The following is a 20718-nucleotide window of genomic DNA, read 5'->3' on the forward strand; positions in this document are numbered from 1 at the left end:
TGTAAAAAGCCCCCTCTACTCCCAATTTATAAAGAGCTGTAGCATACCAAACACTAAAAAAAGAATGGAAAAGAATTAAAGAATGCAAAGGAAGTCCATCATGGTTCAAACAAGTTATTATCCTATTCATCTTTGACTACTGGACATCTTCAGTATACCGTCCATAAGAGCACGCTGAGTGTGAGCCTATTATTTTCTGGATTCTTCAGTTTCATACACACTCCAAACATGAAAACATCAATACGAAACTTCTTTATTTAAAAATTTAGAATAAGAGTAGTAAGCAGAGATTGTATTTATGACACACACACACACACACACACACATATACACACACACACACACACACACACACACACACACACACACACACACACACACACACACACACACACACACACACACACACACACACACATTTTTGCTTTTAGCCTAGTAACAAGAAAAAGAAGAGTAGTGTTTATAGGACACATTTTGTCATATCTCATGTTATCTTATTTTTGCACTTCTGTATTTTGGACTCTGTCTCGTGTGTCAGAACAGTGATACAACCAAATGCAGTTGTGTCCTATTTTCACAGGTACAGCCCACACAGTAATAGGCTATGTGATTCTTCACGCTGATAGACTTATAATTCTGTACTGGAAACAACCACCCACATACAATTTTTTTTGTTTTTAGCATGTCTTTCCAGACACAACTTACTAGTTATTTAGGTTGAGAGCTCACTGTAAACAGTTCTTTTGTAGATTCATAGCCCTTGTATTACAGTAACATTAATATAGATATTATCACACTATTCTGTCTCTGAACTGCTGAGTGGTTGATTGTTCTAAACTTACTAAACTACAATAATAAATTAATTAGCAATGACTATTATTTATATAACTGGGTGTTGTAAATAGGTTGAACACTGAGCTTTACAAATGTTGTGTCCATTCCTGGTATCTGTGGTCTAAACAACTTTTATATTTAGCCTAGGGTACTGTGTTTTTGTCATTATGCTGTCATCTAATACACACTTCAACACATCACACAATCACCATGGGCGTTGTCAATATATTCATATAATAATAATTAAGTAATTTATAAACCTATGTTGTATTGCAGACCCTCATACTCAAAATAAAATGAAAGGTTGGTGCATTTATTTTACAATCTGCTGTAGCTATTGGCCAATCACCGAGTGATGTGCTGTTCCTCTCTTCCCAGAAGCCTTTGCAGCAGCTCAGTGGTGCTAGGTGCTAGGCTAACTGGTTCAGTTGGTGATCTGTCAGCCTGCAGCTAAAAGCACACACACTGCTGGGCTCTACGCTCTTCCGGATTACACTCCTTTGATGGGTAACGTCAGATTTTTTTATTTTGTTCACAAAGAGACAGGGTCCCAAGGTCGTAACGTATTGAGTGTTAGCCGAGGACGAGGTTGAGATGGACGGTCAATGGTTAGCCAGGAAATATCAGCCACGTATTGTCTTAATAGTATCAAGCCAATACTTGCAGCCCTCTGTAACGTTAACGATAAATGCCGTGCAGCACAGGCTTCTCACGGATGTCAAAGACAGCTGTGACTGCTGTTCACATAGATTTATCTTTAAATGACAGCCCTTATACTTGACGTTATTCGACTCTTAAAGCTAGCTCGTAAACCAGTCGAGCTGATGTGGTAACTTGATAAACGAACATCCAGTGGCTAAAGCGCTAGCTTGTTTAGCTGCATATTCGTGATATCTAACGTTAGTTAATGTTAAATGGGTTATTAAAGTTTGGCAGAGTACGTTAATGTGGCTAAAGGGTTAACAAGCTGCATGTATTACTAGCTGCAGTGTATCTTGAGTTTACACAGGATAATGTCCAAATTCAGTTATTTTAGTGCTCCTAAGTTTGAAGCACCGCAATATTGCTGGCTAGCTGCCCAGCGATAGCTGACTAAAAGTCGTCCAAGTGAACCCTTAACAGAGGTGTCAATAACCCAAAGAATACTGTTACGGGATATTTGGTAGTTTACACAGGGGAATATGAATATTGATAAATATTTCCCATGATGCTACTATGCCATCATTTGAGCAGCTTGAGATCTGGTTCATTTACATTTTGTCACATACATGTAGAGCTGTAGTCTTCTGTCAGGCACCTCAGTTTACAAAGCCTTTCTTGTTAGATATATGTGGCACATATGATGTAAGAAATATTCGTCTTCCTTCTGACAGTGTGGCTATTTTTCAGTCAGGCTTAGCAAATGTAATTGCCAGGCTATTATCCCCACTCCCTGTGGTAAATCGTAGATAGTCCCAGCCTGAAAAGTGAGCGGATTATGATCGTGTTGGATTTGCACTCCGAGGTAAACAAGACCACCTATTAGTGCTGTGAGGAAACGCAGGCCACTGTGCTCTGCTTGATTTCCCCCTCCCCTGTTGACTTTACTTGTCGGATCAAAAAAATTATCTCTCACTCTCCCACACAGTTCCTTTCACTTGTGCTTTTTGTCAGTTCCTCTCTGGAAGGCATGAATACATATATTTTTTTGCATGGTCCATTAATCTAAAATTTTCCTAACAGCTGAAGAAGACCCTTTGATGTTATTTCAACTTGGCGCTTGTGATCGAGGACCGACACACTGCCCATGCTGCCACAGTAGATATGCTGTCACTATGCTCCTGAGAGAATAATGACATTTGTCTCATTTTAATTCCTGGAGCTGCCTCGGGCAGAGTTGAGGCTTAATTAAAAAAAAAAGCTGCTGCTCTAAGTCAAGTAGGTCTTTTTCTCAGCCTACTTCTTTGCACTGCCGCAGCCTAGAGGGCAAACTGTTATGGCACCAGAGGCCAACTGAGCAAAAGGGGACTCTGGTTGTACTGGAGGATCATACTGTGCTGTGGAAGTAGGGACTGGACCAGGAAACCAGGCCCACGGTTACACACAACACTAGGATCCCTGTTTGAGCCCCTTCTGTGTGGCATTTGTTTTTTTCTTTTCCTGCAGTCTCATCGGTTTGGATGGTTGAGCACAAGGGCTACTTTGAAGGAACCCACCGGTGGCTGTGGTTTAGCCAAAGCTGACAGACTGCTTGCCAGCTATTGCTGATTTAGTACCCTTGTCCACTGCTGCCACTTGCTGTAGCCCCCTTGGTTGTGGTCTTCAGTATGGTGAGTGGAGGCTGGAGGCATCGCAGGAGTGGAACTGAACCATTAATACTGGTGTAGCTGGTTATTTTCCTTTTTTTTTCTGCACTCTGAAGGATTGCATTCCAGTGTTTAAGGACTTTTTTCTCTGTGCTGGAAAAAACCCAGTCAAGGTCATTTTTTTAATTCAAACCCCGGAAAGACGACCGCTCCAGAGGAGGATGAAGTTGAGGAAACAGGTGACAGTGTGTGGAGGGGCCATATTCTGTGTGGCTGTATTCTCACTGTATCTGATGTTGGATCGAGTCCAACATGACCCTGCAAGGCGACAGAATGGCGGGAATTTTCCACGGGTGAGAATAATTGCTGTAATGGTGGTGCATCATATCATATGTGAAAACCACTTTCTGCAGTTATTTCTGTTACCCTTATTTTTGGATGATATTTTGTGATACACCAGAAGTTAGATAAAAGCAGAAATAAACATAAATATATTATTCTACACTTCCATATCCTGTAAGACGAGGCTTAATATTTATTCTTTGAAAAAATATTCAAATGTTGATGTTGTGTACCTATTGTTGTGTAGATATCTTTAGAGCTGATTAATCTCATACTGCTATTTGTTACCTTGTTTGAATCAGAAGATTTTTCATTCCAGATCATCTAATTTCTAGTCTTAAAACTGAAGTTTGTTCACTGTGACAGGGAAGAAGAATGAGGGTTTGGTTAAAAGATGTTTTATGATGTAATACAGATGTGTGATCGATGATTTTTGTGTGTATTGTAGAGCCAAATCTCAGTTCTGCAAAACCGGATAGAGCAGTTGGAGCAGCTCCTGGAGGAAAACCACCAAATCATCAGCCACATAAAGGACTCTGTGATGGAGCTCACAGACACAGGAGCTGTGTCTCCCAGCGGCCACCTGCCATTCAGAAGTGCCAATGGTTCCTGGGTCCTACCCTTCGACGGCCGTCCCACTTTCCTTGCTGTCAAGCCCCAGGATTGCCAAGCTGCTTTAGGCAGCCATGGTCAAGCAGACGTTCAGGTGAGCTTGCTATACTACTAGTTTCCCCCCCCCGTAGATGAAATGCTGAGCAGCTAACTGGCCCAAACGTTGTTATCGCTGCTATGTTTGAGATGTTATTGCATCGTTACTTATTTTTGGAGTGTGTCTGGTGAGCAAACAATGAGTTTGTATTTCATTTTAGATGCTGGATGTGTACTCCATTCTCAAGTTTGACAACCCTGATGGCGGCGTATGGAAACAGGGCTTTGACATTACTTATGAACCTGATGAGTGGGACAATGAACCGCTGCAAGTGTTTGTGGTCCCCCACTCCCACAATGACCCAGGTGAGTTGAGAGCAAAAGACAAGCTCTGCTACTGTGAGGCCTTACGTGAGTGGGATGCTCATGATAAGGATGCAGAAATCATTCAAAACTTGACTCATTCCTTCTCATTATTATTAGCATAATGCTGACATGATTGACGGTTTAGCCACAAACAATGGAATTAGAAGGATATTGGCAATGGAAAGCTCTCGCTATATATAGTTTGGATTGGCTGAGATTTTATTTCAGACTGACATTTCCATTAAACTTGTTTACCAGCCTGTCGCATGCTTGCTAACTTGACAGTTATTGATATGTTGACAGCCTACAATGGGAATCGCCCTCATTTGGAGCTGCATTTGATTATCCTCTGCTGCAGTTTTCTTTAGTGTCTTTGTATGCAGCATTCAGTGTCCAGCGTACTGTCAGCTCACACTGAAGGCAGGGGAAAGCAGGTTTACTGGTAATAGGCTCAATTCACTAAATGCAAAGAAGGGTTTTTAAGAGCTTTAGTCAACTGCAGGTTAGCAGCTCAAAAAATTAGTAACCCTAACACAAAGACTGCAGTAAATAGTCATGTCCCTCCCAAGTGACTATGAGCACTAAACTATCGCCATTGCTGTGGCATTGCTTATGATTCTGCATAACTGCAGCATCAGAATGTGGAACTTTGATCTCTATAAAATATATTTGACTACAACATTTGAAATAAATATTTCAAAGGATTTTTCAAAGGAGACTGTGGTTTTCTACACTGTTACACACTATAGGCGCATAGAAAGTGCTTTTTAGTCACTTTCTTTGAAACCCCTCTGCTAAATAGCTTTCTAAGGGGACCAGCTCAACTTAAATAAAATATGAGTTTTATTTTTGAGTCTTTTACCTGCCCTGTCTTCTTGCCTTTGTATCAGCCAGCCACATAAAGGGATGGATAGTTCTATTTGTAGCAACCATCTGTTTTGCCAACTGTTGTGCAAATTGCTCTTATTTATCTCCTTGTCTTGTTAGGTTGGATCAAGACTTTTGACAAGTACTTCACAGACCAGACACAGCATATTTTGAACAACATGGTGGTGAAGCTGGCGGAGGATCCTCGCAGGAAGTTCATCTGGTCTGAGATTTCATACTTCTCCAAGTGGTGGGAGACCGCAGACATACACAAGCAGGAGGCTATGCGAAAGTGAGTCACAGCTTAGAGAAGCGCACAGTTTTTCCGTTAATTTAGCCACCTAACTATCGACAATTAGTGGAGATTTCCTTTGCACAGTATTTTACACAATGGATAGTATCCACTGGCAGATTGTGGTTGCTCTAAAAATTGCTTGTTGTCTGGTTAATGTAACTCTCCTTCGTAAGGGTCAGATTATTGTGACCTTGCTTTCTTAATCCTCTCTGTTCAACAGACTGATCCTTGGGGGGCAGCTAGAGATTGTCACAGGAGGCTGGGTTATGACGGATGAAGCCAGCGCCCACTACTTTGCCATGATAGACCAGCTCATTGAAGGACATCAGTGGCTGGAGAGAAATCTAGGTACACCATCAGAAATGAATCCTTACTCTTTGCCTCTTTTGGTTATATTTAGACGAATTATGCTTAAAAGTTTAAGATGCTCTTCTTCTCTCTGTGCAAATGTTAGGCCTTTTGTCAACACCCCAATTATTTTCACTACTTTTAAAAGCAGTTCAGTTAAATTATAGCAGTCCTCCTCAAGGTTTGATGGTGAAATCTGAGCTTGTCATCCCACATGCAGCAGGTGTAGCCCCTCACTCTGTGGGTGATAAAATACTTTGTGCTGTGGCCGGGTTAGCTCAGTTGGTAGAGCAGGCGCGCATATATGGAGGTGTATACCTCGACAAAAAATAGTTTGTTCTACTCTTACTGCTCCCTGCTGAGGGGAATGATTTTCTAAAAGATGCATTCCTTCCTTTATCAGAGCATAAACCTGAGCGACTTTCTTTCTGCTTGCTGTCACAGGTATAACTCCTCGCAGCGGGTGGGCGGTAGACCCTTTCGGTCACAGTGCTACCATGTCCTATCTACTGAAGAGGGCCAATGTGACCAGCATGCTCATCCAGAGGGTCCACTACTCCATCAAAAAACACTTTGCCTCCACCCGCAGCCTGGAGTTTATGTGGAGGCAGGCCTGGGGTGAGTGGACCAGAGCCAGCGATGTCCTCTGATTCATGTGCTTATCTTTGCTAAGCTCATTGCAGAATGAGTCATGCCAATTGTCATGGCTTTTGAAGGACTTTGTGGAAGAACAACCAGTGCGTAAAGGCCTCAGAAGCGCTGTCTTTGCTATTATTTCTCAGTGAATTGGACATCTGCTGACAATATACTGTCCGTTTTGTACCTAATGGAAAGATCCTCTGATATTACACTGTTAGATATTCTCAATTTGTGGTACTCCATTCTTTTGGGGATGTCATTCACTTTTTGCTGCTTTATCCAGAATGACTTTTGACAGTCCCCAGAGAACGCTGTAGGTGGTGGGAACTTCAATTGCCAACAAGTTTATGAGCACTGGTGTGTCTGTGAATCACAAATACCACCTTTACTCAGAGGAGAACATGCCTTATAAGTGTATTTCATTCTGGTCTTTTGAGGCTGCTGTCAACAATGGATGTCTCTCAAGCTGGTGTTTTGATTTTTACTTTACTGCTTTGACAGACACTGGATCGAACACAGATATCTTTTGCCACATGATGCCGTTCTACAGCTACGACGTGCCTCACACATGCGGGCCCGACCCCAAGATCTGCTGCCAGTTCGATTTCAAGAGGTTACCAGGTGGTCGGATAAACTGTCCCTGGAAAGTGCCACCAAAAGTTGTGGTGGAGGCCAATGTAGCAGAGAGGTGAGACATGTGGGGGTTAAGTCTCTCACTTTGGGGTACGTTAAGTAGGTTTATCTCTGGTTTGTCTCAGAGAACAAACTTAAGGAGACCTATTAGAGCTTATTCAGGTTCAACGGATGTACAGTGCTGGGATAAAGCCTGACATCCGGCACCTACTTTTCTATCTATTGTGCAAGGGCACCGTTGCTGCATTTAGCGCTGCCCAGGACGGTTGTGATTGTTTTAAAGAAATACAAACAAGTGTTTTTTTTTCCTCTGTCCCAGAATGGATAAGCGGTGTAACTAGACCATAATTAGAGCTGGACTGATGTTTCGGCTGGGCTGATATATCTTCTGTAAATTATTGCATTATTATTGCAGATATATTATTATTTGTGTATATTTGAGCTGAAATTAGAGCTGATTAGTTGATATGTTGATTGTCAGAAAATTGATTTGCAAGTATTTTGATAATTGAGTAATAATTCACAAAGCAAAAAAGCCAAATATTCTGTAGTTCTGGTTCCTTAAAGGTAGGAAATTGCTGGTTTTCTTTGTCTTATGGAATATTATAATGACATTTGAAGATGTCAGGCTGACATTTTAAAGACTAATCGATCAATTCAGTCAAATGCAAAACATGTTTAATCTTTATACTTTAGAAACAGGGTTTCCATTACATTGTTTGTCCACTAAAGAGCACTGACAAAGTAATTTTTCATCTTAAAAGGTCCTGCTAAGGCTGAATCTTGGTCTAGTCTTAATTAACCAAAGTTACGGGTGCCTAGTCAAAAATGTTTGTTTGCTACATGTGCATGTAAAGCATAAAAAAGGTATCGGCCTCCAATGTCAAGCATTAGTCGGGCTATGATGTCTACATGCTAAACATTTCTTACTTTACACACACACACACACACACACACACACACACACACACACACACACACACACACTCTCAATATTATCTGTGCTAGTCCCATACAAATAAACTAAACTGTAACTTTAGCCAATAACAATAGCCAGAGTGGGTGAATGAACGGGGGGGGCGACAGACTTGGACTGCAGATAGTCTTGCAGCTATTAGAGGACCTCAAAAACTTTCCAGAGGACATGTTTCTGTGGCTAATGGAAAATACCCCCAGGGCTAATTTGATCCTCCACTTTCCAAGGTCATAGTAATTTCCTACAAAACTGGCGCATGCGATGCAGGGCAGTTTGGATGCCAAGAAATGTGTCCCCTCAGTTTTTCCTTTTTCCACCCCCTCTCTCTCTCCCTCTTTCTCAATCAGGGCACACCTGCTCCTGGATCAGTACCGTAAAAAGTCCAAACTCTTCCGCAGCAAGGTGCTTCTTGTCCCGCTGGGAGATGACTTCCGCTACGACAAGGCGCTGGAGTGGGATCAGCAGTATACCAATTACCAGAAGCTGTTTGACTACATGAATTCTCACCCAGAGATGCACGCACAAGTGAGAAAATGACTTGTCAACTGTCAAAAACAGTGTTTCCAAATGTTTTTTTGGGTGCGTCTTTTTCATTGTTTTTGTGCTTCTCAGCGTGCGCTGTACCAAGTATCTCACTGTACAACCATTCTTGTGATAATGAATCATGCAGTGGTATCTTAACTTGCTGACAGAACAAAGAATCTGTCACGACTCGATGTTTGGTTTAGAAGATGCCATGTAAGAAGAAAGGCGCTTGCATTCTAATGAGAAATGTTTTTATTTTTATTTATTTTTTTACCCGTACAGCTGTGTTTTGAATAAAGTGTGTGTGTGTGTGTGTGTGTGTGTGTGTATATATATACATTTTTAAACAATGTGTCATCTGTCTGGCTGCTCCTCCAGGCTCAGTTTGGGACTCTCACAGACTACTTCAACGCTGTATACAAAGCCCACGGCGTGGCCCAGGGGTCCAGACCCGCAGACTACCCAGTGCTTAGTGGAGATTTCTTTGCTTATGCAGACCGGGAAGACCACTACTGGACTGGCTATTTCACCTCTCGGCCCTTTTACAAGAGCCTGGACCGTGTGATAGAGTCACATCTCAGGTGGGATGGATTTAGTCACACCTAACACCCACAACCTGCCGTGTATTCATGATGCTGTACTGTAGATGTTTATGTAAATGAGTTCAACAACAGGCACTTCGTTTCTTTTTTGCCTTGCAGACAAGATGTAGGTGTGGCATACTAGGTGAAAGAGCATACATGTGTCCTGTATACAAATTAAAGGCGCAATCCAAATCCAGACACAGGATTCGAACCTGGTATCACTCCCAAATGCATAGCCTTTTTATACATGAACTAACGCTAAACCACACCTAAATCTAGTAAGATTTTCATATCTGTAGTTTTTTTCAAATGTATCCGTTTTTTTCATATATAGTGTATGTCAAACCTTTTAGTTAGATGTGTGAACATACCTTTAGTTCATATGGTCGTACAATTTATTGATTGGGCCTTCTCTCCTGTTTTTTCTCTATTGTGGACAATCAAAATGAAACAGCAGAATTCTAAAATGCGTCTGGGTATAACAAACAAGTGTATCTATATATGCAAGTTGTATGAATTCCAGAATTAGATTTCAGTGGTTCAAATTCTATGTAAACTCTTTAAGTTTTAAAATAAGAATGCCCAGCAGTCTTAAATTTTAGAGGTTTCTCAATGCTGACTGTTTGTCAATGTCCATCAGGGGGGCAGAGATCCTCTACAGCCTGGCGGTTGCGAATGCTCGGCATGCAGGCATGGAAGGGCGCTACCCGGTCTCAGATTATGCCCTGCTAGTCGATGCGAGGCGGTCTGTTGGCCTCTTCCAACATCATGATGCCATCACTGGCACTGCAAAGGAGAATGTTGTCGTTGACTACGGCACCAGGTAAGGATCTGAGGGTTTTTGAAAGAATTGACCGTATGGATTGCATAGATTAAAATTCTTTCTTTTCTTTTCAAATCTGTGCCTCCTCGAGGGCAATCCGCTTGCTGTTTTTAAACTTAGACTGTTCAATACTTTTATAGCAAAAATAACAACCCATCTGCTGTGACTGCTGCAGTCAGCCATTGATTCGTCCTCCTCCTCCTCCTTAGATTACTGCGTTCACTCATCGGTCTGAAGAGAGTAATCATCAATGCTGCTCATTTCCTGGTGATGAAAAACAAGGACATTTATCGCTTTTACCAGACGGAGCCCTTCCTGGAGACAGTAAGAGGAAACATGGAGGGACACTTCCACCACTGTATTATAAACAGTTTGAATACTTACACAAGGAACAAAAAAAAGGGGTTTTCTCAGTGTGTTTCCTGCGTTATATACTTCCTTTTGTAGGATGACAGGCGTGCCACTCAAGACTCTCTGCCTCAGCGCACTTTAATCGAGCTGGACCCAGCAGGACCGAGGTATAATCTGCATCCCCTGGCGTCTTTCATCTCCTCTGCCACTCCTCGCCCATACTGTGCTTCTGATTGCTTTTTCCTTCTCTCTACCAGGTACCTGGTTCTGTTTAACCCCGTCGAGCAGGAGCGTCTGTGTGTGGTGACTGTGTTGGTCAACACGGTCAGGGTGCGGGTGCTCACTGAGGATGGACAGACCCTCCCTGTGCAGCTGAGTGCTCAGTGGGCCTCTGCCAGTCAAATGAGTGCAGAGGTGTTTGAGGTAAGACACAAGACAAATTCATTCGGCACGAGCACAGCAGCAGTGTCTGCACAGTTCTCCGTCACTGTCCAAACTGGGTCTGTTATAGTTTTGTGCTTCAGTTGGAAGAAAATAAACGTTGCAGTCGACACAGTTACATGTGTAAAGCGCGAACCGTCGGCAGCCGCGTTATGTTGTGTGTAATGTAGGCACCAGGTTTTGACAAGGAAGAAGAATGCATTAATAAAAAAATATATATATATCTTTGGTTCTGCTTCTAGGAGTGCAGTGCTAAATCAGAGTATTATTTTAACTTTCTCTATATACTATTAGAGAGAGAGAGAGAGAGAGAGAGAGAGAGAGAGAGAGAAAAAGAAAAAAAAAAAGAGAGAGAGAGAGAGAGAGAGAGAGAGAGAGAGAGAGAGAGAGAGAGAGAGAGAGAGAGAGAGAGAGAGAGAGAGAGAGAGAGAGAGAGAGAGACTTTGTCCATGATTTTGTGAATGAATTCTACGGCACCTTTTAATATTTGTGTCATTGTATCTGGACTCTGGCGTTTGATGAATGTGAATGTAGATTGTTTTTGAATAAAAAAAAGCCTCAGACTTATGAATGTAGTTTTTACCGCTAGTTCATTTATCTACCTGAATGCTAGCACTATAACAGATGTCTTCTTTCAGTTCTCACACCCATTTAATCAGCTCATATTGTATATTGAATCTGCATTAGTAAAATAAAACATCCCATTTTCTTCACACACATCTCTATAGATTAATTTATTGTACCCAAACATAATTCTCTCCACCCACAGAAAGCAATGCATTTAAATGTAGCAGAGAAATACAGTCTCATGAACACCACCTCTCATCACATTTTAATTACAGCACACTGTTGCTAATGTCGAAATGCCTTTAACCTTTAATGAATGTCTTGTGGTCCCCGTTCAGATTAACAAGGGAAATGAAGCCAGCACTCTAAAAGAACCTTTTTGTGCGTATGAATGCTTCATTTCTTAACTGTTGTTCCACCCTCCATCCAGGCAACATTCATGGTCCGTCTGCCGCCACTGGGCCTGGCTGTGTTCCATCTTTACGACTCTCCTGACTCGCCCATGACGCTCCGCTCTGACACCCTGCTCCGGCTGTCTGATCGGGGCGTCGCTGCTCGTGCCGCGGACCCGCTTCCTGTCCGCTCTCAGCAGTCGGACCCACAGACCTTCTACATCAGCAGCCAGTCTCTCACTCTGGGCTTCTCTGGAACCACCGGCCTGCTGGAGGTTTGAGTTTTATCAGCTCTTACATCAGTTGACTGGATTTGCTTATCTGTTTTGAACTTTGATCATTTTGCAGAAAACAACCATGAGCTTGATTTCTCAACACACCCTGGCTGTTTGATCAAAGTGAACATAGCATGTCTTGTTGCTACACAAACATCCTTTCATCTCTTTTCTAGTTCTTTTAAAAAAAAAAAAAAAAAAAAAAAAAAAAATTATTATTTATGGCTTTTTCATCTGCAGAGTATCAAGCACAAAGATGATCCTCAGGAAGTGAAGGTACAGATTCAGTTCGTGGTCTACGGCACCCGTCCCTCGAAAGACAAAAGTGGAGCTTACCTCTTCCTGCCTGATGGAAAAGCAAAGGTATTCTCTCAGTTGTTGTTTTTCAGATGTTCCCTTGCCTCTAAGAAGGCTTTGGTAGAGTCCCCCTTGTGTATTGTGTCTTTGTATCATGCTGTGGTGCCCGGGGCGGGAAGGCAGGCAGACTTCTTCTTAAAGACAGAGTGTAAGCGCTTAGCCGCCATACTGTATTTATTCACTTTTTCTCCTTCAACTTCTCTCTCCGTCATTCTTCCTGTCCCGTTTTTAGCACAAATTCTGTTCATGATTCCACTCTCTCACTTCCTGCTTGCAGCCCTACAACCAGAAAGAGCCACCCGTTGTGCGCGTCGTGGAGGGGCCTCTCTTCTCGGAGGTGGTGGCACACTACCAGCATTTTCAGCAGACCATTCGCATACACAATGTGCCAGGTATAAATGAAACATAACTGCACAACGGAATCCGTTCAAATGGCCTTTGCAGAAGCTTTTTATCCTTATTTAAAATGCTCCGGATGGTACAATACATCAAGGGCCGATATGTTTGACAATTTATAATTCAATTAGGTACTTCTGTCGTGTAAGGTACCTATTTTTGACTTTAAGCAGGCAAATGCAAAATACTATTTGGAAGTAGCTTTTGTCATTGTCATGTTTTATTGTCTTCTTTTTTAGATCACATTTTTCCATTCACTTCCTTCTGCGGCCTGATCTTTGGTTTGGTTTTTGTATTCTCAGGGGTGGATGGGTTATCTATAGACATCTCTACGATGGTGGACATCAGAGATCAGACCAATAAGGAGCTGGCAGTGCGACTGGTCACTGACATCCAGAGTGGAGACGTATTCTACACAGATCTCAATGGCTTCCAGGTCAGTCCCACCCTCGGCATTAGAGAGGAATAACTTGTATTTCTTTTCACACTGTCAGACTATAACAATATGTATGAAAACTTCACATCTTTCCTAGCGCCTTAAGTTTGACATATTGAGTCATCCGGTGTTTGACCTCTTCTTGTAGATACAGCCTCGCCACCACCACCTAAAGCTTCCCCTGCAGGCCAACTTTTATCCCATGTCCAGCCAGGCGTACATCCAGGACAGCCATCACCGCCTCACGCTGCACACGGCTCAGTCCCTGGGTGTCACCAGCCTGGAGAGTGGTCTGTATTTGATTACATTTTATGTAATGTTGTGTCATTTTTCCACATTTCATCTCTAATGAAAGTTATCTCTGAAGTGCACTCTTCTCTGTCTTTGTTTACCGTCTCTAGCCCTGTATGGAATAGCATTGAAACACTTCTCTTTCACATAGGTTTTCACATAGAAAAATGGTGTATACTCTCAAGTTAATGTAACGAGCTAATCCTTTTATCATCGTTATGTGAATGATGGAGATGTTTGTAAATGACGAATAGCTCAAAGCGTTGAGTACGTTTACATGCACACATTCTAACCCTAACCCACTATTATTCCCAATTTGATACAGGTCGTGTAAACAGCATATTCCGGTTGGATATTCTGAATGAGGCCTTTTTCTGAATATAGCATTTTCCCATTAAGATGTGGGATATTCCGGTATTATTTGGGTTTTAGAGTCATTCTTTGGACATGTATACAGCGCATTTGGAACATGCGTCTCAATCAGGGGTTTTTACCGCAGTTTACGACCTCTTGCCTGATTACGGCTTATGGTCAGCTCTGTGCCTTGCTATGGTTGCTGTACACAAACCAACCAGCCAACAGTTTGCGAGGGTGCAGACCCGATAAGAGGGAGAAACACAACTACCTTTTAAACATGATCAAAGACTTGGATATCAACAGGTTGTTGGATATGCGCACACATCGCTACGCCGACCTTTTCAAAAAGCTGGTTGAAGGAATGAAAGAGGGACGGTGTGTTCGCACGGTGCAACAAGTCCGCCACCGCTCGCAAACTTTGAAAAAATCTAACGTTACATGTAAACGGTAATATTAGTGGAATATTCACTTGGATTAGCCATGTAAACCGCTTAGTTGGAATATTGTCTAAGGACAAAAAACTGAATATTATGTGCATGTAAACGTAGTCGGTTACACACAGGCTGTGTGTAATAGATGCCGTCCGTGCTCCTCCTCCCTCAGGCCAGCTTGAAGTGATCATGGACCGGCGGCTGATGCAGGATGATAACCGTGGGCTGGGTCAGGGCCTCAAGGACAACAAGAAGACGACCAACCGCTTCCGACTGCTGCTGGAGAGGAGATCCATGGGCAACAAGGTCAGTAAGATGACCGCGAAGGCGCTTATTGCAGCTGGGTCCAGCAGACCACATATGACTCTGGGCTGCTGAAGGAATCTCAATAAGCTCTGTGCAAAACTGTGCAACATAAGAGTGTATGTTCATTAACACCTATTGTTCATATCTTTTGTCAGTACTCATTCCCACCCCGTCTGTCTTTTTGTTTTCCTCTCCACTCTCTAACTTTGTTTTCCTTTTTTGTTTTTTCCGCTCCATTACCCTTCAGCATGATGGCTTCTTTGCCAAATTCTCGTCCTTGTTTCATTCTTTCCTCTCCCAAATCTCGAGTGATGGAGTTCAAGAGGTAATGTTGCCTTGGTAACAGTGAGGATGCTTGTTAGCCCACATCATTGTCTTTGCTGTAGCTCCAGTTCCTATTTTTTATTTATTTTTTTGCTTTTCCCCATCCACCTCGTAGCCGTAGCCAAACCGGTCCATCTTTACGACGGCGCCATTGAAAGTAACAAATGAACTCATTCATCAAGTAAACGACTACACATTGGCAGAGAATGGAAAGCATTGGTAGCAGTTTTATCATCCAGCTCTCTGGCAAAACAGCTGCCTTCAAACAGTTGTATTGTTATATTGTGCATATTTGTTAAAGTGTCTTTTACATATTTTTTTTATTGTAATATTTCTATCCTATATTTATGTTCTTAACTGTTGCAGTAGTTTGCTCTATTGTTCATTGCTTATTCAATTTACATATGTTTATTGTATGCACCAAACGCACCAAGGCAAATTCCGAACAAGTGAAAACTTAGCCGCAGTTTCCACCAACTGCGGATCGGCGGCGGAGTCATTAGGTTTCCATTAAAGTCGACGTGTATATTTCCACCGACTGCACAACGGCTGCGTTCCGACTCCGTCCCAGCTCTGGTGATCCGCAGCCCTCCGGAGCAGATACGCAGAGTTTCTATTTTTGCCGGACGCCGGAGAGCTCCGCAGCAATTCAGCACGGGGCAGATAGTGCGGGACAGGAAGTCAAGCACAGAAGCAAAATAAAACATCTGGTTAATTTCCCAAAATAAAATACACAGTGCTCACGGCGGATCATATTTCCCTGCACTACACCTTGAAAACTATATATATATATATATATATATATATATATATATATATATATATATATATATATATATATTATACAAATGTTTTTTCCATTTCCAAGAACAATAGCTAGCTTTATTTACACAGCCTACTACTTTCCCAATACATTCAAAAAGTAACCCAAAATAAACATTTAGAATTTTATAAGTTGATTATATATATTATAAATATTGTACTTACCCATGGTAGAATCCCAATAATCTCCACAAAAAAGGGGAGATCAGCAGGTCAGCACAGAGCTGTTTCCCCTCTACTCCTCTGGATGGACACAAACTGTTGTCGGTTTTGTGGTTCTGTTTCTAGAAACTACATCCTGTTATATAGCGCGATCATACGTGAATTCGCAATGGGGTCCTCGTGACTACAGCTGTCGGTCACGGCCGCAGCCGTGCCGCAACAAATTCGGACCTGGTGGGTATTGAAGGAGGGCGGAGCACGGAGCCGACACGCAGCGGAGCCGATCCGCAGCCGTTCCGCAGTTGGTGGAAATTGCGAGTTACTTTGGTAATAAATCTCATCCTGATCCCGATGGTACTCGGGACGAAGTTGCTCTGGCTTTTCCCGAAACATTAAACCTCATCGTTTGAAACCCTGTAATGCTCTTAATTTAAAATGACACCACGGTGTAACAAACCTAATATAGATCGCTGGACTAGAGTTAGAAATCTACCTCGTACTCTGACTAAGTAGATGAGGCCTACTCCTCCATAGTGCAGTAAGGGCAAAAAACGACGACTCCAGAGGTGAGTCATTGATGTTGTTATCGTTACGCTGTCACTTAACCCCCTGTGGCTCACATCGGTCTCCTCCCCTTCTCCAGATGATGGACAGCGCAACAACCAGCTTCCCGTCTATACTCAGTCACATGACCAACTCCTTCCTGAACCACGAGGTCTTGGCGCTGCCCGTCCTGCCCAAAAGACGCGGCATCCCTCCTCTGCAAACCTTCGCCCCTCTCAAGTCCCTCCTCCCCTGCGACTTCCACCTGCTCAACCTGCGCAGCATCCAGAGCCAGGTGACATGACAACCACAAAATCATTTGGGTATTTTTGTTGTTGCACTGACTTTGAAATTGACACGTGTGTCCCCCCCCTCCACCCTGTGTGAGCAGCAGGACCCCAACTCTCCGTCTCCGTACACAGCCATGATTCTTCACCGTCTGGCGCTGGACTGTGGCCTGGAGGCTCAGAACCTGGGCTTCAACTGCACCACCACACAAGGACAGGTCAGGGTGGAGACACACATACGCTCACACTAAAAAACCCAGAAGAAACCAGTGTGCTGTATTTTCCACTCAGCTCTTAATCCTTTTTGCAAGAAGAAGAGATATGTTTGCTTGTGAAATGGTAACGAAGTACTTAACTTGAATACTGTTCTATCCTACTTGATATACTTTTACTCCACTACGTTTATCTGACAGCTGTAGCCATTTTCAGAGTGATATTTTACATCCAAAACATATGATCAGTTTAAAAAATATGATGCCTTTTTCCTAGTTAAACTAACAGTATATAAAGCAGTTAGCTCTACCTTGAACGTTAAAGTGTGGCTGAAATATAAATGCACCAATATTAATAATCCAATAATATCTATTTATAAATTGCAGGTGTGTGTGTGTGTGTGTTAGTGTTATGCGCATATCTCTAGAACCGTTAGTCCGATGGATTTCACACTTGACAGGTGTCTTGCTACGGGCACGAGTAAGTGCGGTGCCAAGTTTGACGTCGTTTGGATTAGAAATGCAAAAGATATCGTTAAATATGTATCGGTAAAAGAAGCACACATTGGCCTTTGCCGCTCTAGCTCCCGGCCACTCCCCCTCTCACACTGCACACTGAGTGAGCTTTGGCAGCTCAAATGTGACATACACCTCAGACCCACAAAAATGTGCAAAGTAGCACTACTTTTTAGACTTTGACTTTGAATAAACAAACAACAATTCACGAATTAAAAGACGTTTCAGAATCCCACACGTGCAAAGCACAACCAGCTACAGAGTTTTTTTGTGGCAGACAGAGCGTGATGCCACTTATAGGCAGGCTACCAGACACTGTTTTTGAGTCACATCGTCGTCCGTGTTTGGGGGCGTGTTTGGTGGGAAGGTAACCTGCACGTCACATGCAGAACGCTTTACAACAGCGGGGGAGGGGTGTTACCACCTTTTGGCTCTTTTCCTGCTTCCAACGTTAGCTACATGATTGCTGGATATACCAAACTTACTTTTCTTCACTTTCCTGGAGCACGAGCAGATAGCTGAAAGGAACATCGCGCCTGTTGTATGGAATAAGGATGGCGAAATAAAGGCGCTACGCTTTTCCGTGTCTTATTTTTTCGCGAAGAGGAAACTCGACAAAAAGCCATTTGACAACACTAAATATCAAACAAAAGCCAGACACTATATAGTATTAAGTAGCTGTGAGCTTTCTAACCAGAGGCAGAATATAAAGTAATCTCGGAGATTATTCCTTCACAGCGCTGTGCAATGCGAGAAAATCTCAGAACTGAACCGGGCAGACACAGCACTTTTCATCAGACTAACCCCGGGTTAATTAAGTCTACGGCTAACTAATAACATTACCGTCGCCAAAATACCCCCGTCAATCAAATCTCCTACTTCACCGTTAACCGTCAAGCCTCTAAACCTGAATGGAGATGAACACCTCTGCTGAAATGTTAAATTTGTTAATGGTCATACGACACAAGACAACTCTCTCTCTCTCTCTCTCTCTCTCTCTCACTCTCACTCTCACTCTCACTCTCACTCTCTCTCACTCTCTGTGCGCACACACACACACACAGACAGAGTCCGGTTCTGGTGGTTGATTAATGCAGATATGTGCTGTTGAGCTCTCATAACATTTTCATTGTGATATTTTGTGATTACATTCTGAATCTGCAACGTTCGCTGTCAGGTAAATCAGTAAGTTAGTAGAAGGGTGTACAGGGGAGTTGCAGATGAAGTGGTTTGGGGTCCTTCTGTAAGTAATTTTGGGGTACAATTTGGTTTTGATGAATTCTACAAGCAGCAATACCACAGGCCAAGCAATCGGCCCGTTCCAAACAGGCACATTTTCAACGGGCAATGCACTAGTAATAGTGTAACACTGCCAGTGGCCATTCTTCATTAGGAGTACTTTTACTGAATTACTTGGGTACTTCTGTACTTTTACTTTAAGTGAAATTTTTTGAATGCAGGATTTGTACTTGTAATGGAGTATATTGAAGTGTCTTATTGCTACTTTTGCTTATGTAAATGATCTGAATACATATTCCACTTATGGATTTGTTTTCTACCTGCTATAATCAAAACTGGAAGTTTCCTTATCCCACCTGCACCAGCTTGTTCAGTTTCTAACTCTAACTCTCTCTCTCTCTCTCTCTCTCTCTCTCTCTCTCTCTCTCTCTCTCTCTCTGTCTCTGTCTCTGTGCAGCTGAGCGTGTCAGGACTGTTCAAGAGCCTGGACCTGCAGCTGCTCCAGCCCATGTCCCTGACTCTGATGCACTCCAGCGCGCCTCTCGCCAACGACTCCTCCATCAGCCTGGATCCCATGGAGATCTCCGCCTTCAAGCTCAAACTGCGCTAAGAGCCGTCCAGACTAAAAGACGCAATAAAAACTGAACAGACTCCTTGGACCAAGAAGCAGGCCCACACCTGGCAACAGAGGGGGAGGGGGGGGGGGGGGGGGGGGGCGGTGTCGGTGTCTGGTACTCTCCGGTTTTGTCAAGCAGAACCACAAACACTACAGCTCGGATAGGAAAAGTGCCACTGTAACCGGAGCGACTGCACAGCAGGGGGCAGGAGATAGCTGTTACTCTGGACGGCTCCCAGAGCAGCAGAACCCGGGTGAACTTGCAGCTGTTTGAAAACAAGAGAGACTGCCAGAACCGCTCATCAGATCCAACCCCGCGTCTGTTTGTCTCTGTAACCGAAAATGAAATCTCATTAAGTTCTGCTTTGTAAGAACTTGTGTCTTTTTCTATCTTTGCTCCATCCTGGACTGAACTACTGAATGTAAATATCCCAAATGACGGGTGGGGAGGGGAGGGGAGGGGGGGCTGGGACATATCCACATCAGAGTGCAATTTACAAAGCTTTATTTGGTGTATGGGTCTATAATTTTTTTTTTTTTTTATGTATGCAATGAAGAAGATGCATCACAGTGATTTTGTTTTTTTTTGTAATTGTCAGTCAAATTTATAATTCATTCGACAGACTCGAATGCAGCAACGAGAATGTGTGGTCTCTTCATCTCAGCTCGCCAGGAGACCCAAGCTGCCGCTCTTTAAGCTATGTCTGAGTCCAAGAGTCCCATGTCGGTCACTATGCCAACAATGGGATCGTTATTCATTTCGGATGACTGTTTACCTTCTGTTCGCTGGTTTTGCTTGTAGATAGTCGGAAGACTTTCCTTCACTACTTTTTCCTCCTTGCTGATGAGATTTGCATTTCAAAGCCCCTGTCTGTCATTCCTGTGCTTGTACTTCACTGCTGAGAGCGTTGTTTTCTGTACCATACTGTATGCAGTAGAAGACTAGACAAAGTGTGTGTGTGTGTGTGTGTGTGTGTGAGAGAGAGTGTGTGTGTGTGTGTGAGAGAGTGAGAGTGTGTGAGTGAGTGTGAGTGAGAGAGTGTGTGAGAGAGATCTGAGGGTTTATTTGTTTGGGTGTATTGAGGTTACAGTGCACACTATCAGGGACCATTCATGATGCTGTTAGGAACTTTCCACTGAAGATAGGAACAGAATTGGAAGGGTTAGTTCACCCAAATTACAAAAAGTGGTATCTGGCTACACAACTTTGGTTTTGAGAGATCTATCTAGAG

The 20718-nt window shown here is 42.9% G+C and overlaps 1 protein-coding gene across 2 annotated transcripts; it reads left to right on the forward strand.

Annotated features, from left to right (window-relative positions):
• The first annotated feature begins 1210 nt into the window (after positions 1-1210).
• Positions 1211-19568, forward strand: man2a2 (mannosidase, alpha, class 2A, member 2). Of its 2 annotated transcripts, XM_039809214.1 has the most exons (24): positions 1211-1341; positions 2557-3472; positions 3910-4167; positions 4331-4475; positions 5463-5634; positions 5858-5985; positions 6430-6603; positions 7126-7312; positions 8581-8758; positions 9137-9339; positions 9983-10165; positions 10375-10489; positions 10613-10683; positions 10774-10939; positions 11955-12191; positions 12432-12554; positions 12826-12940; positions 13247-13380; positions 13529-13670; positions 14632-14765; positions 15013-15090; positions 16717-16911; positions 17008-17121; positions 19328-19568. In XM_039809214.1, the coding sequence occupies exons 2-24, from the start codon at positions 3341-3343 to the stop codon at positions 19478-19480; spliced, it is 3537 nt and encodes a 1178-aa protein (XP_039665148.1). In that variant the 5' UTR covers positions 1211-1341; positions 2557-3340; the 3' UTR covers positions 19481-19568. The 2 variants fall into 2 exon arrangements, with proteins under 2 accessions (XP_039665148.1, XP_039665149.1); XM_039809215.1 differs by lacking the exon at positions 15013-15090.
• The last annotated feature ends 1150 nt before the right edge of the window (positions 19569-20718 follow it).

Source organism: Perca fluviatilis, chromosome 8 (genome assembly GCF_010015445.1).
Source record: "Perca fluviatilis chromosome 8, GENO_Pfluv_1.0, whole genome shotgun sequence".
In the NCBI taxonomy this organism is placed as follows: domain Eukaryota; kingdom Metazoa; phylum Chordata; class Actinopteri; order Perciformes; family Percidae; genus Perca; species Perca fluviatilis.

Coding starts and splice junctions, on each gene's coding strand:
- man2a2 (XM_039809214.1), top strand. CDS start 3,341: ATGAAGTTGAGGAAACAGGTGACAGTGTGTGGAGGGGCCATATTCTGT. Junction 12,941..13,246: donor TCGCATACACAATGTGCCAG/GTATAAATGAAA, acceptor TTGTATTCTCAG/GGGTGGATGGGTTATCTATA. Junction 13,671..14,631: donor TGTCACCAGCCTGGAGAGTG/GTCTGTATTTGA, acceptor CTCCTCCCTCAG/GCCAGCTTGAAGTGATCATG.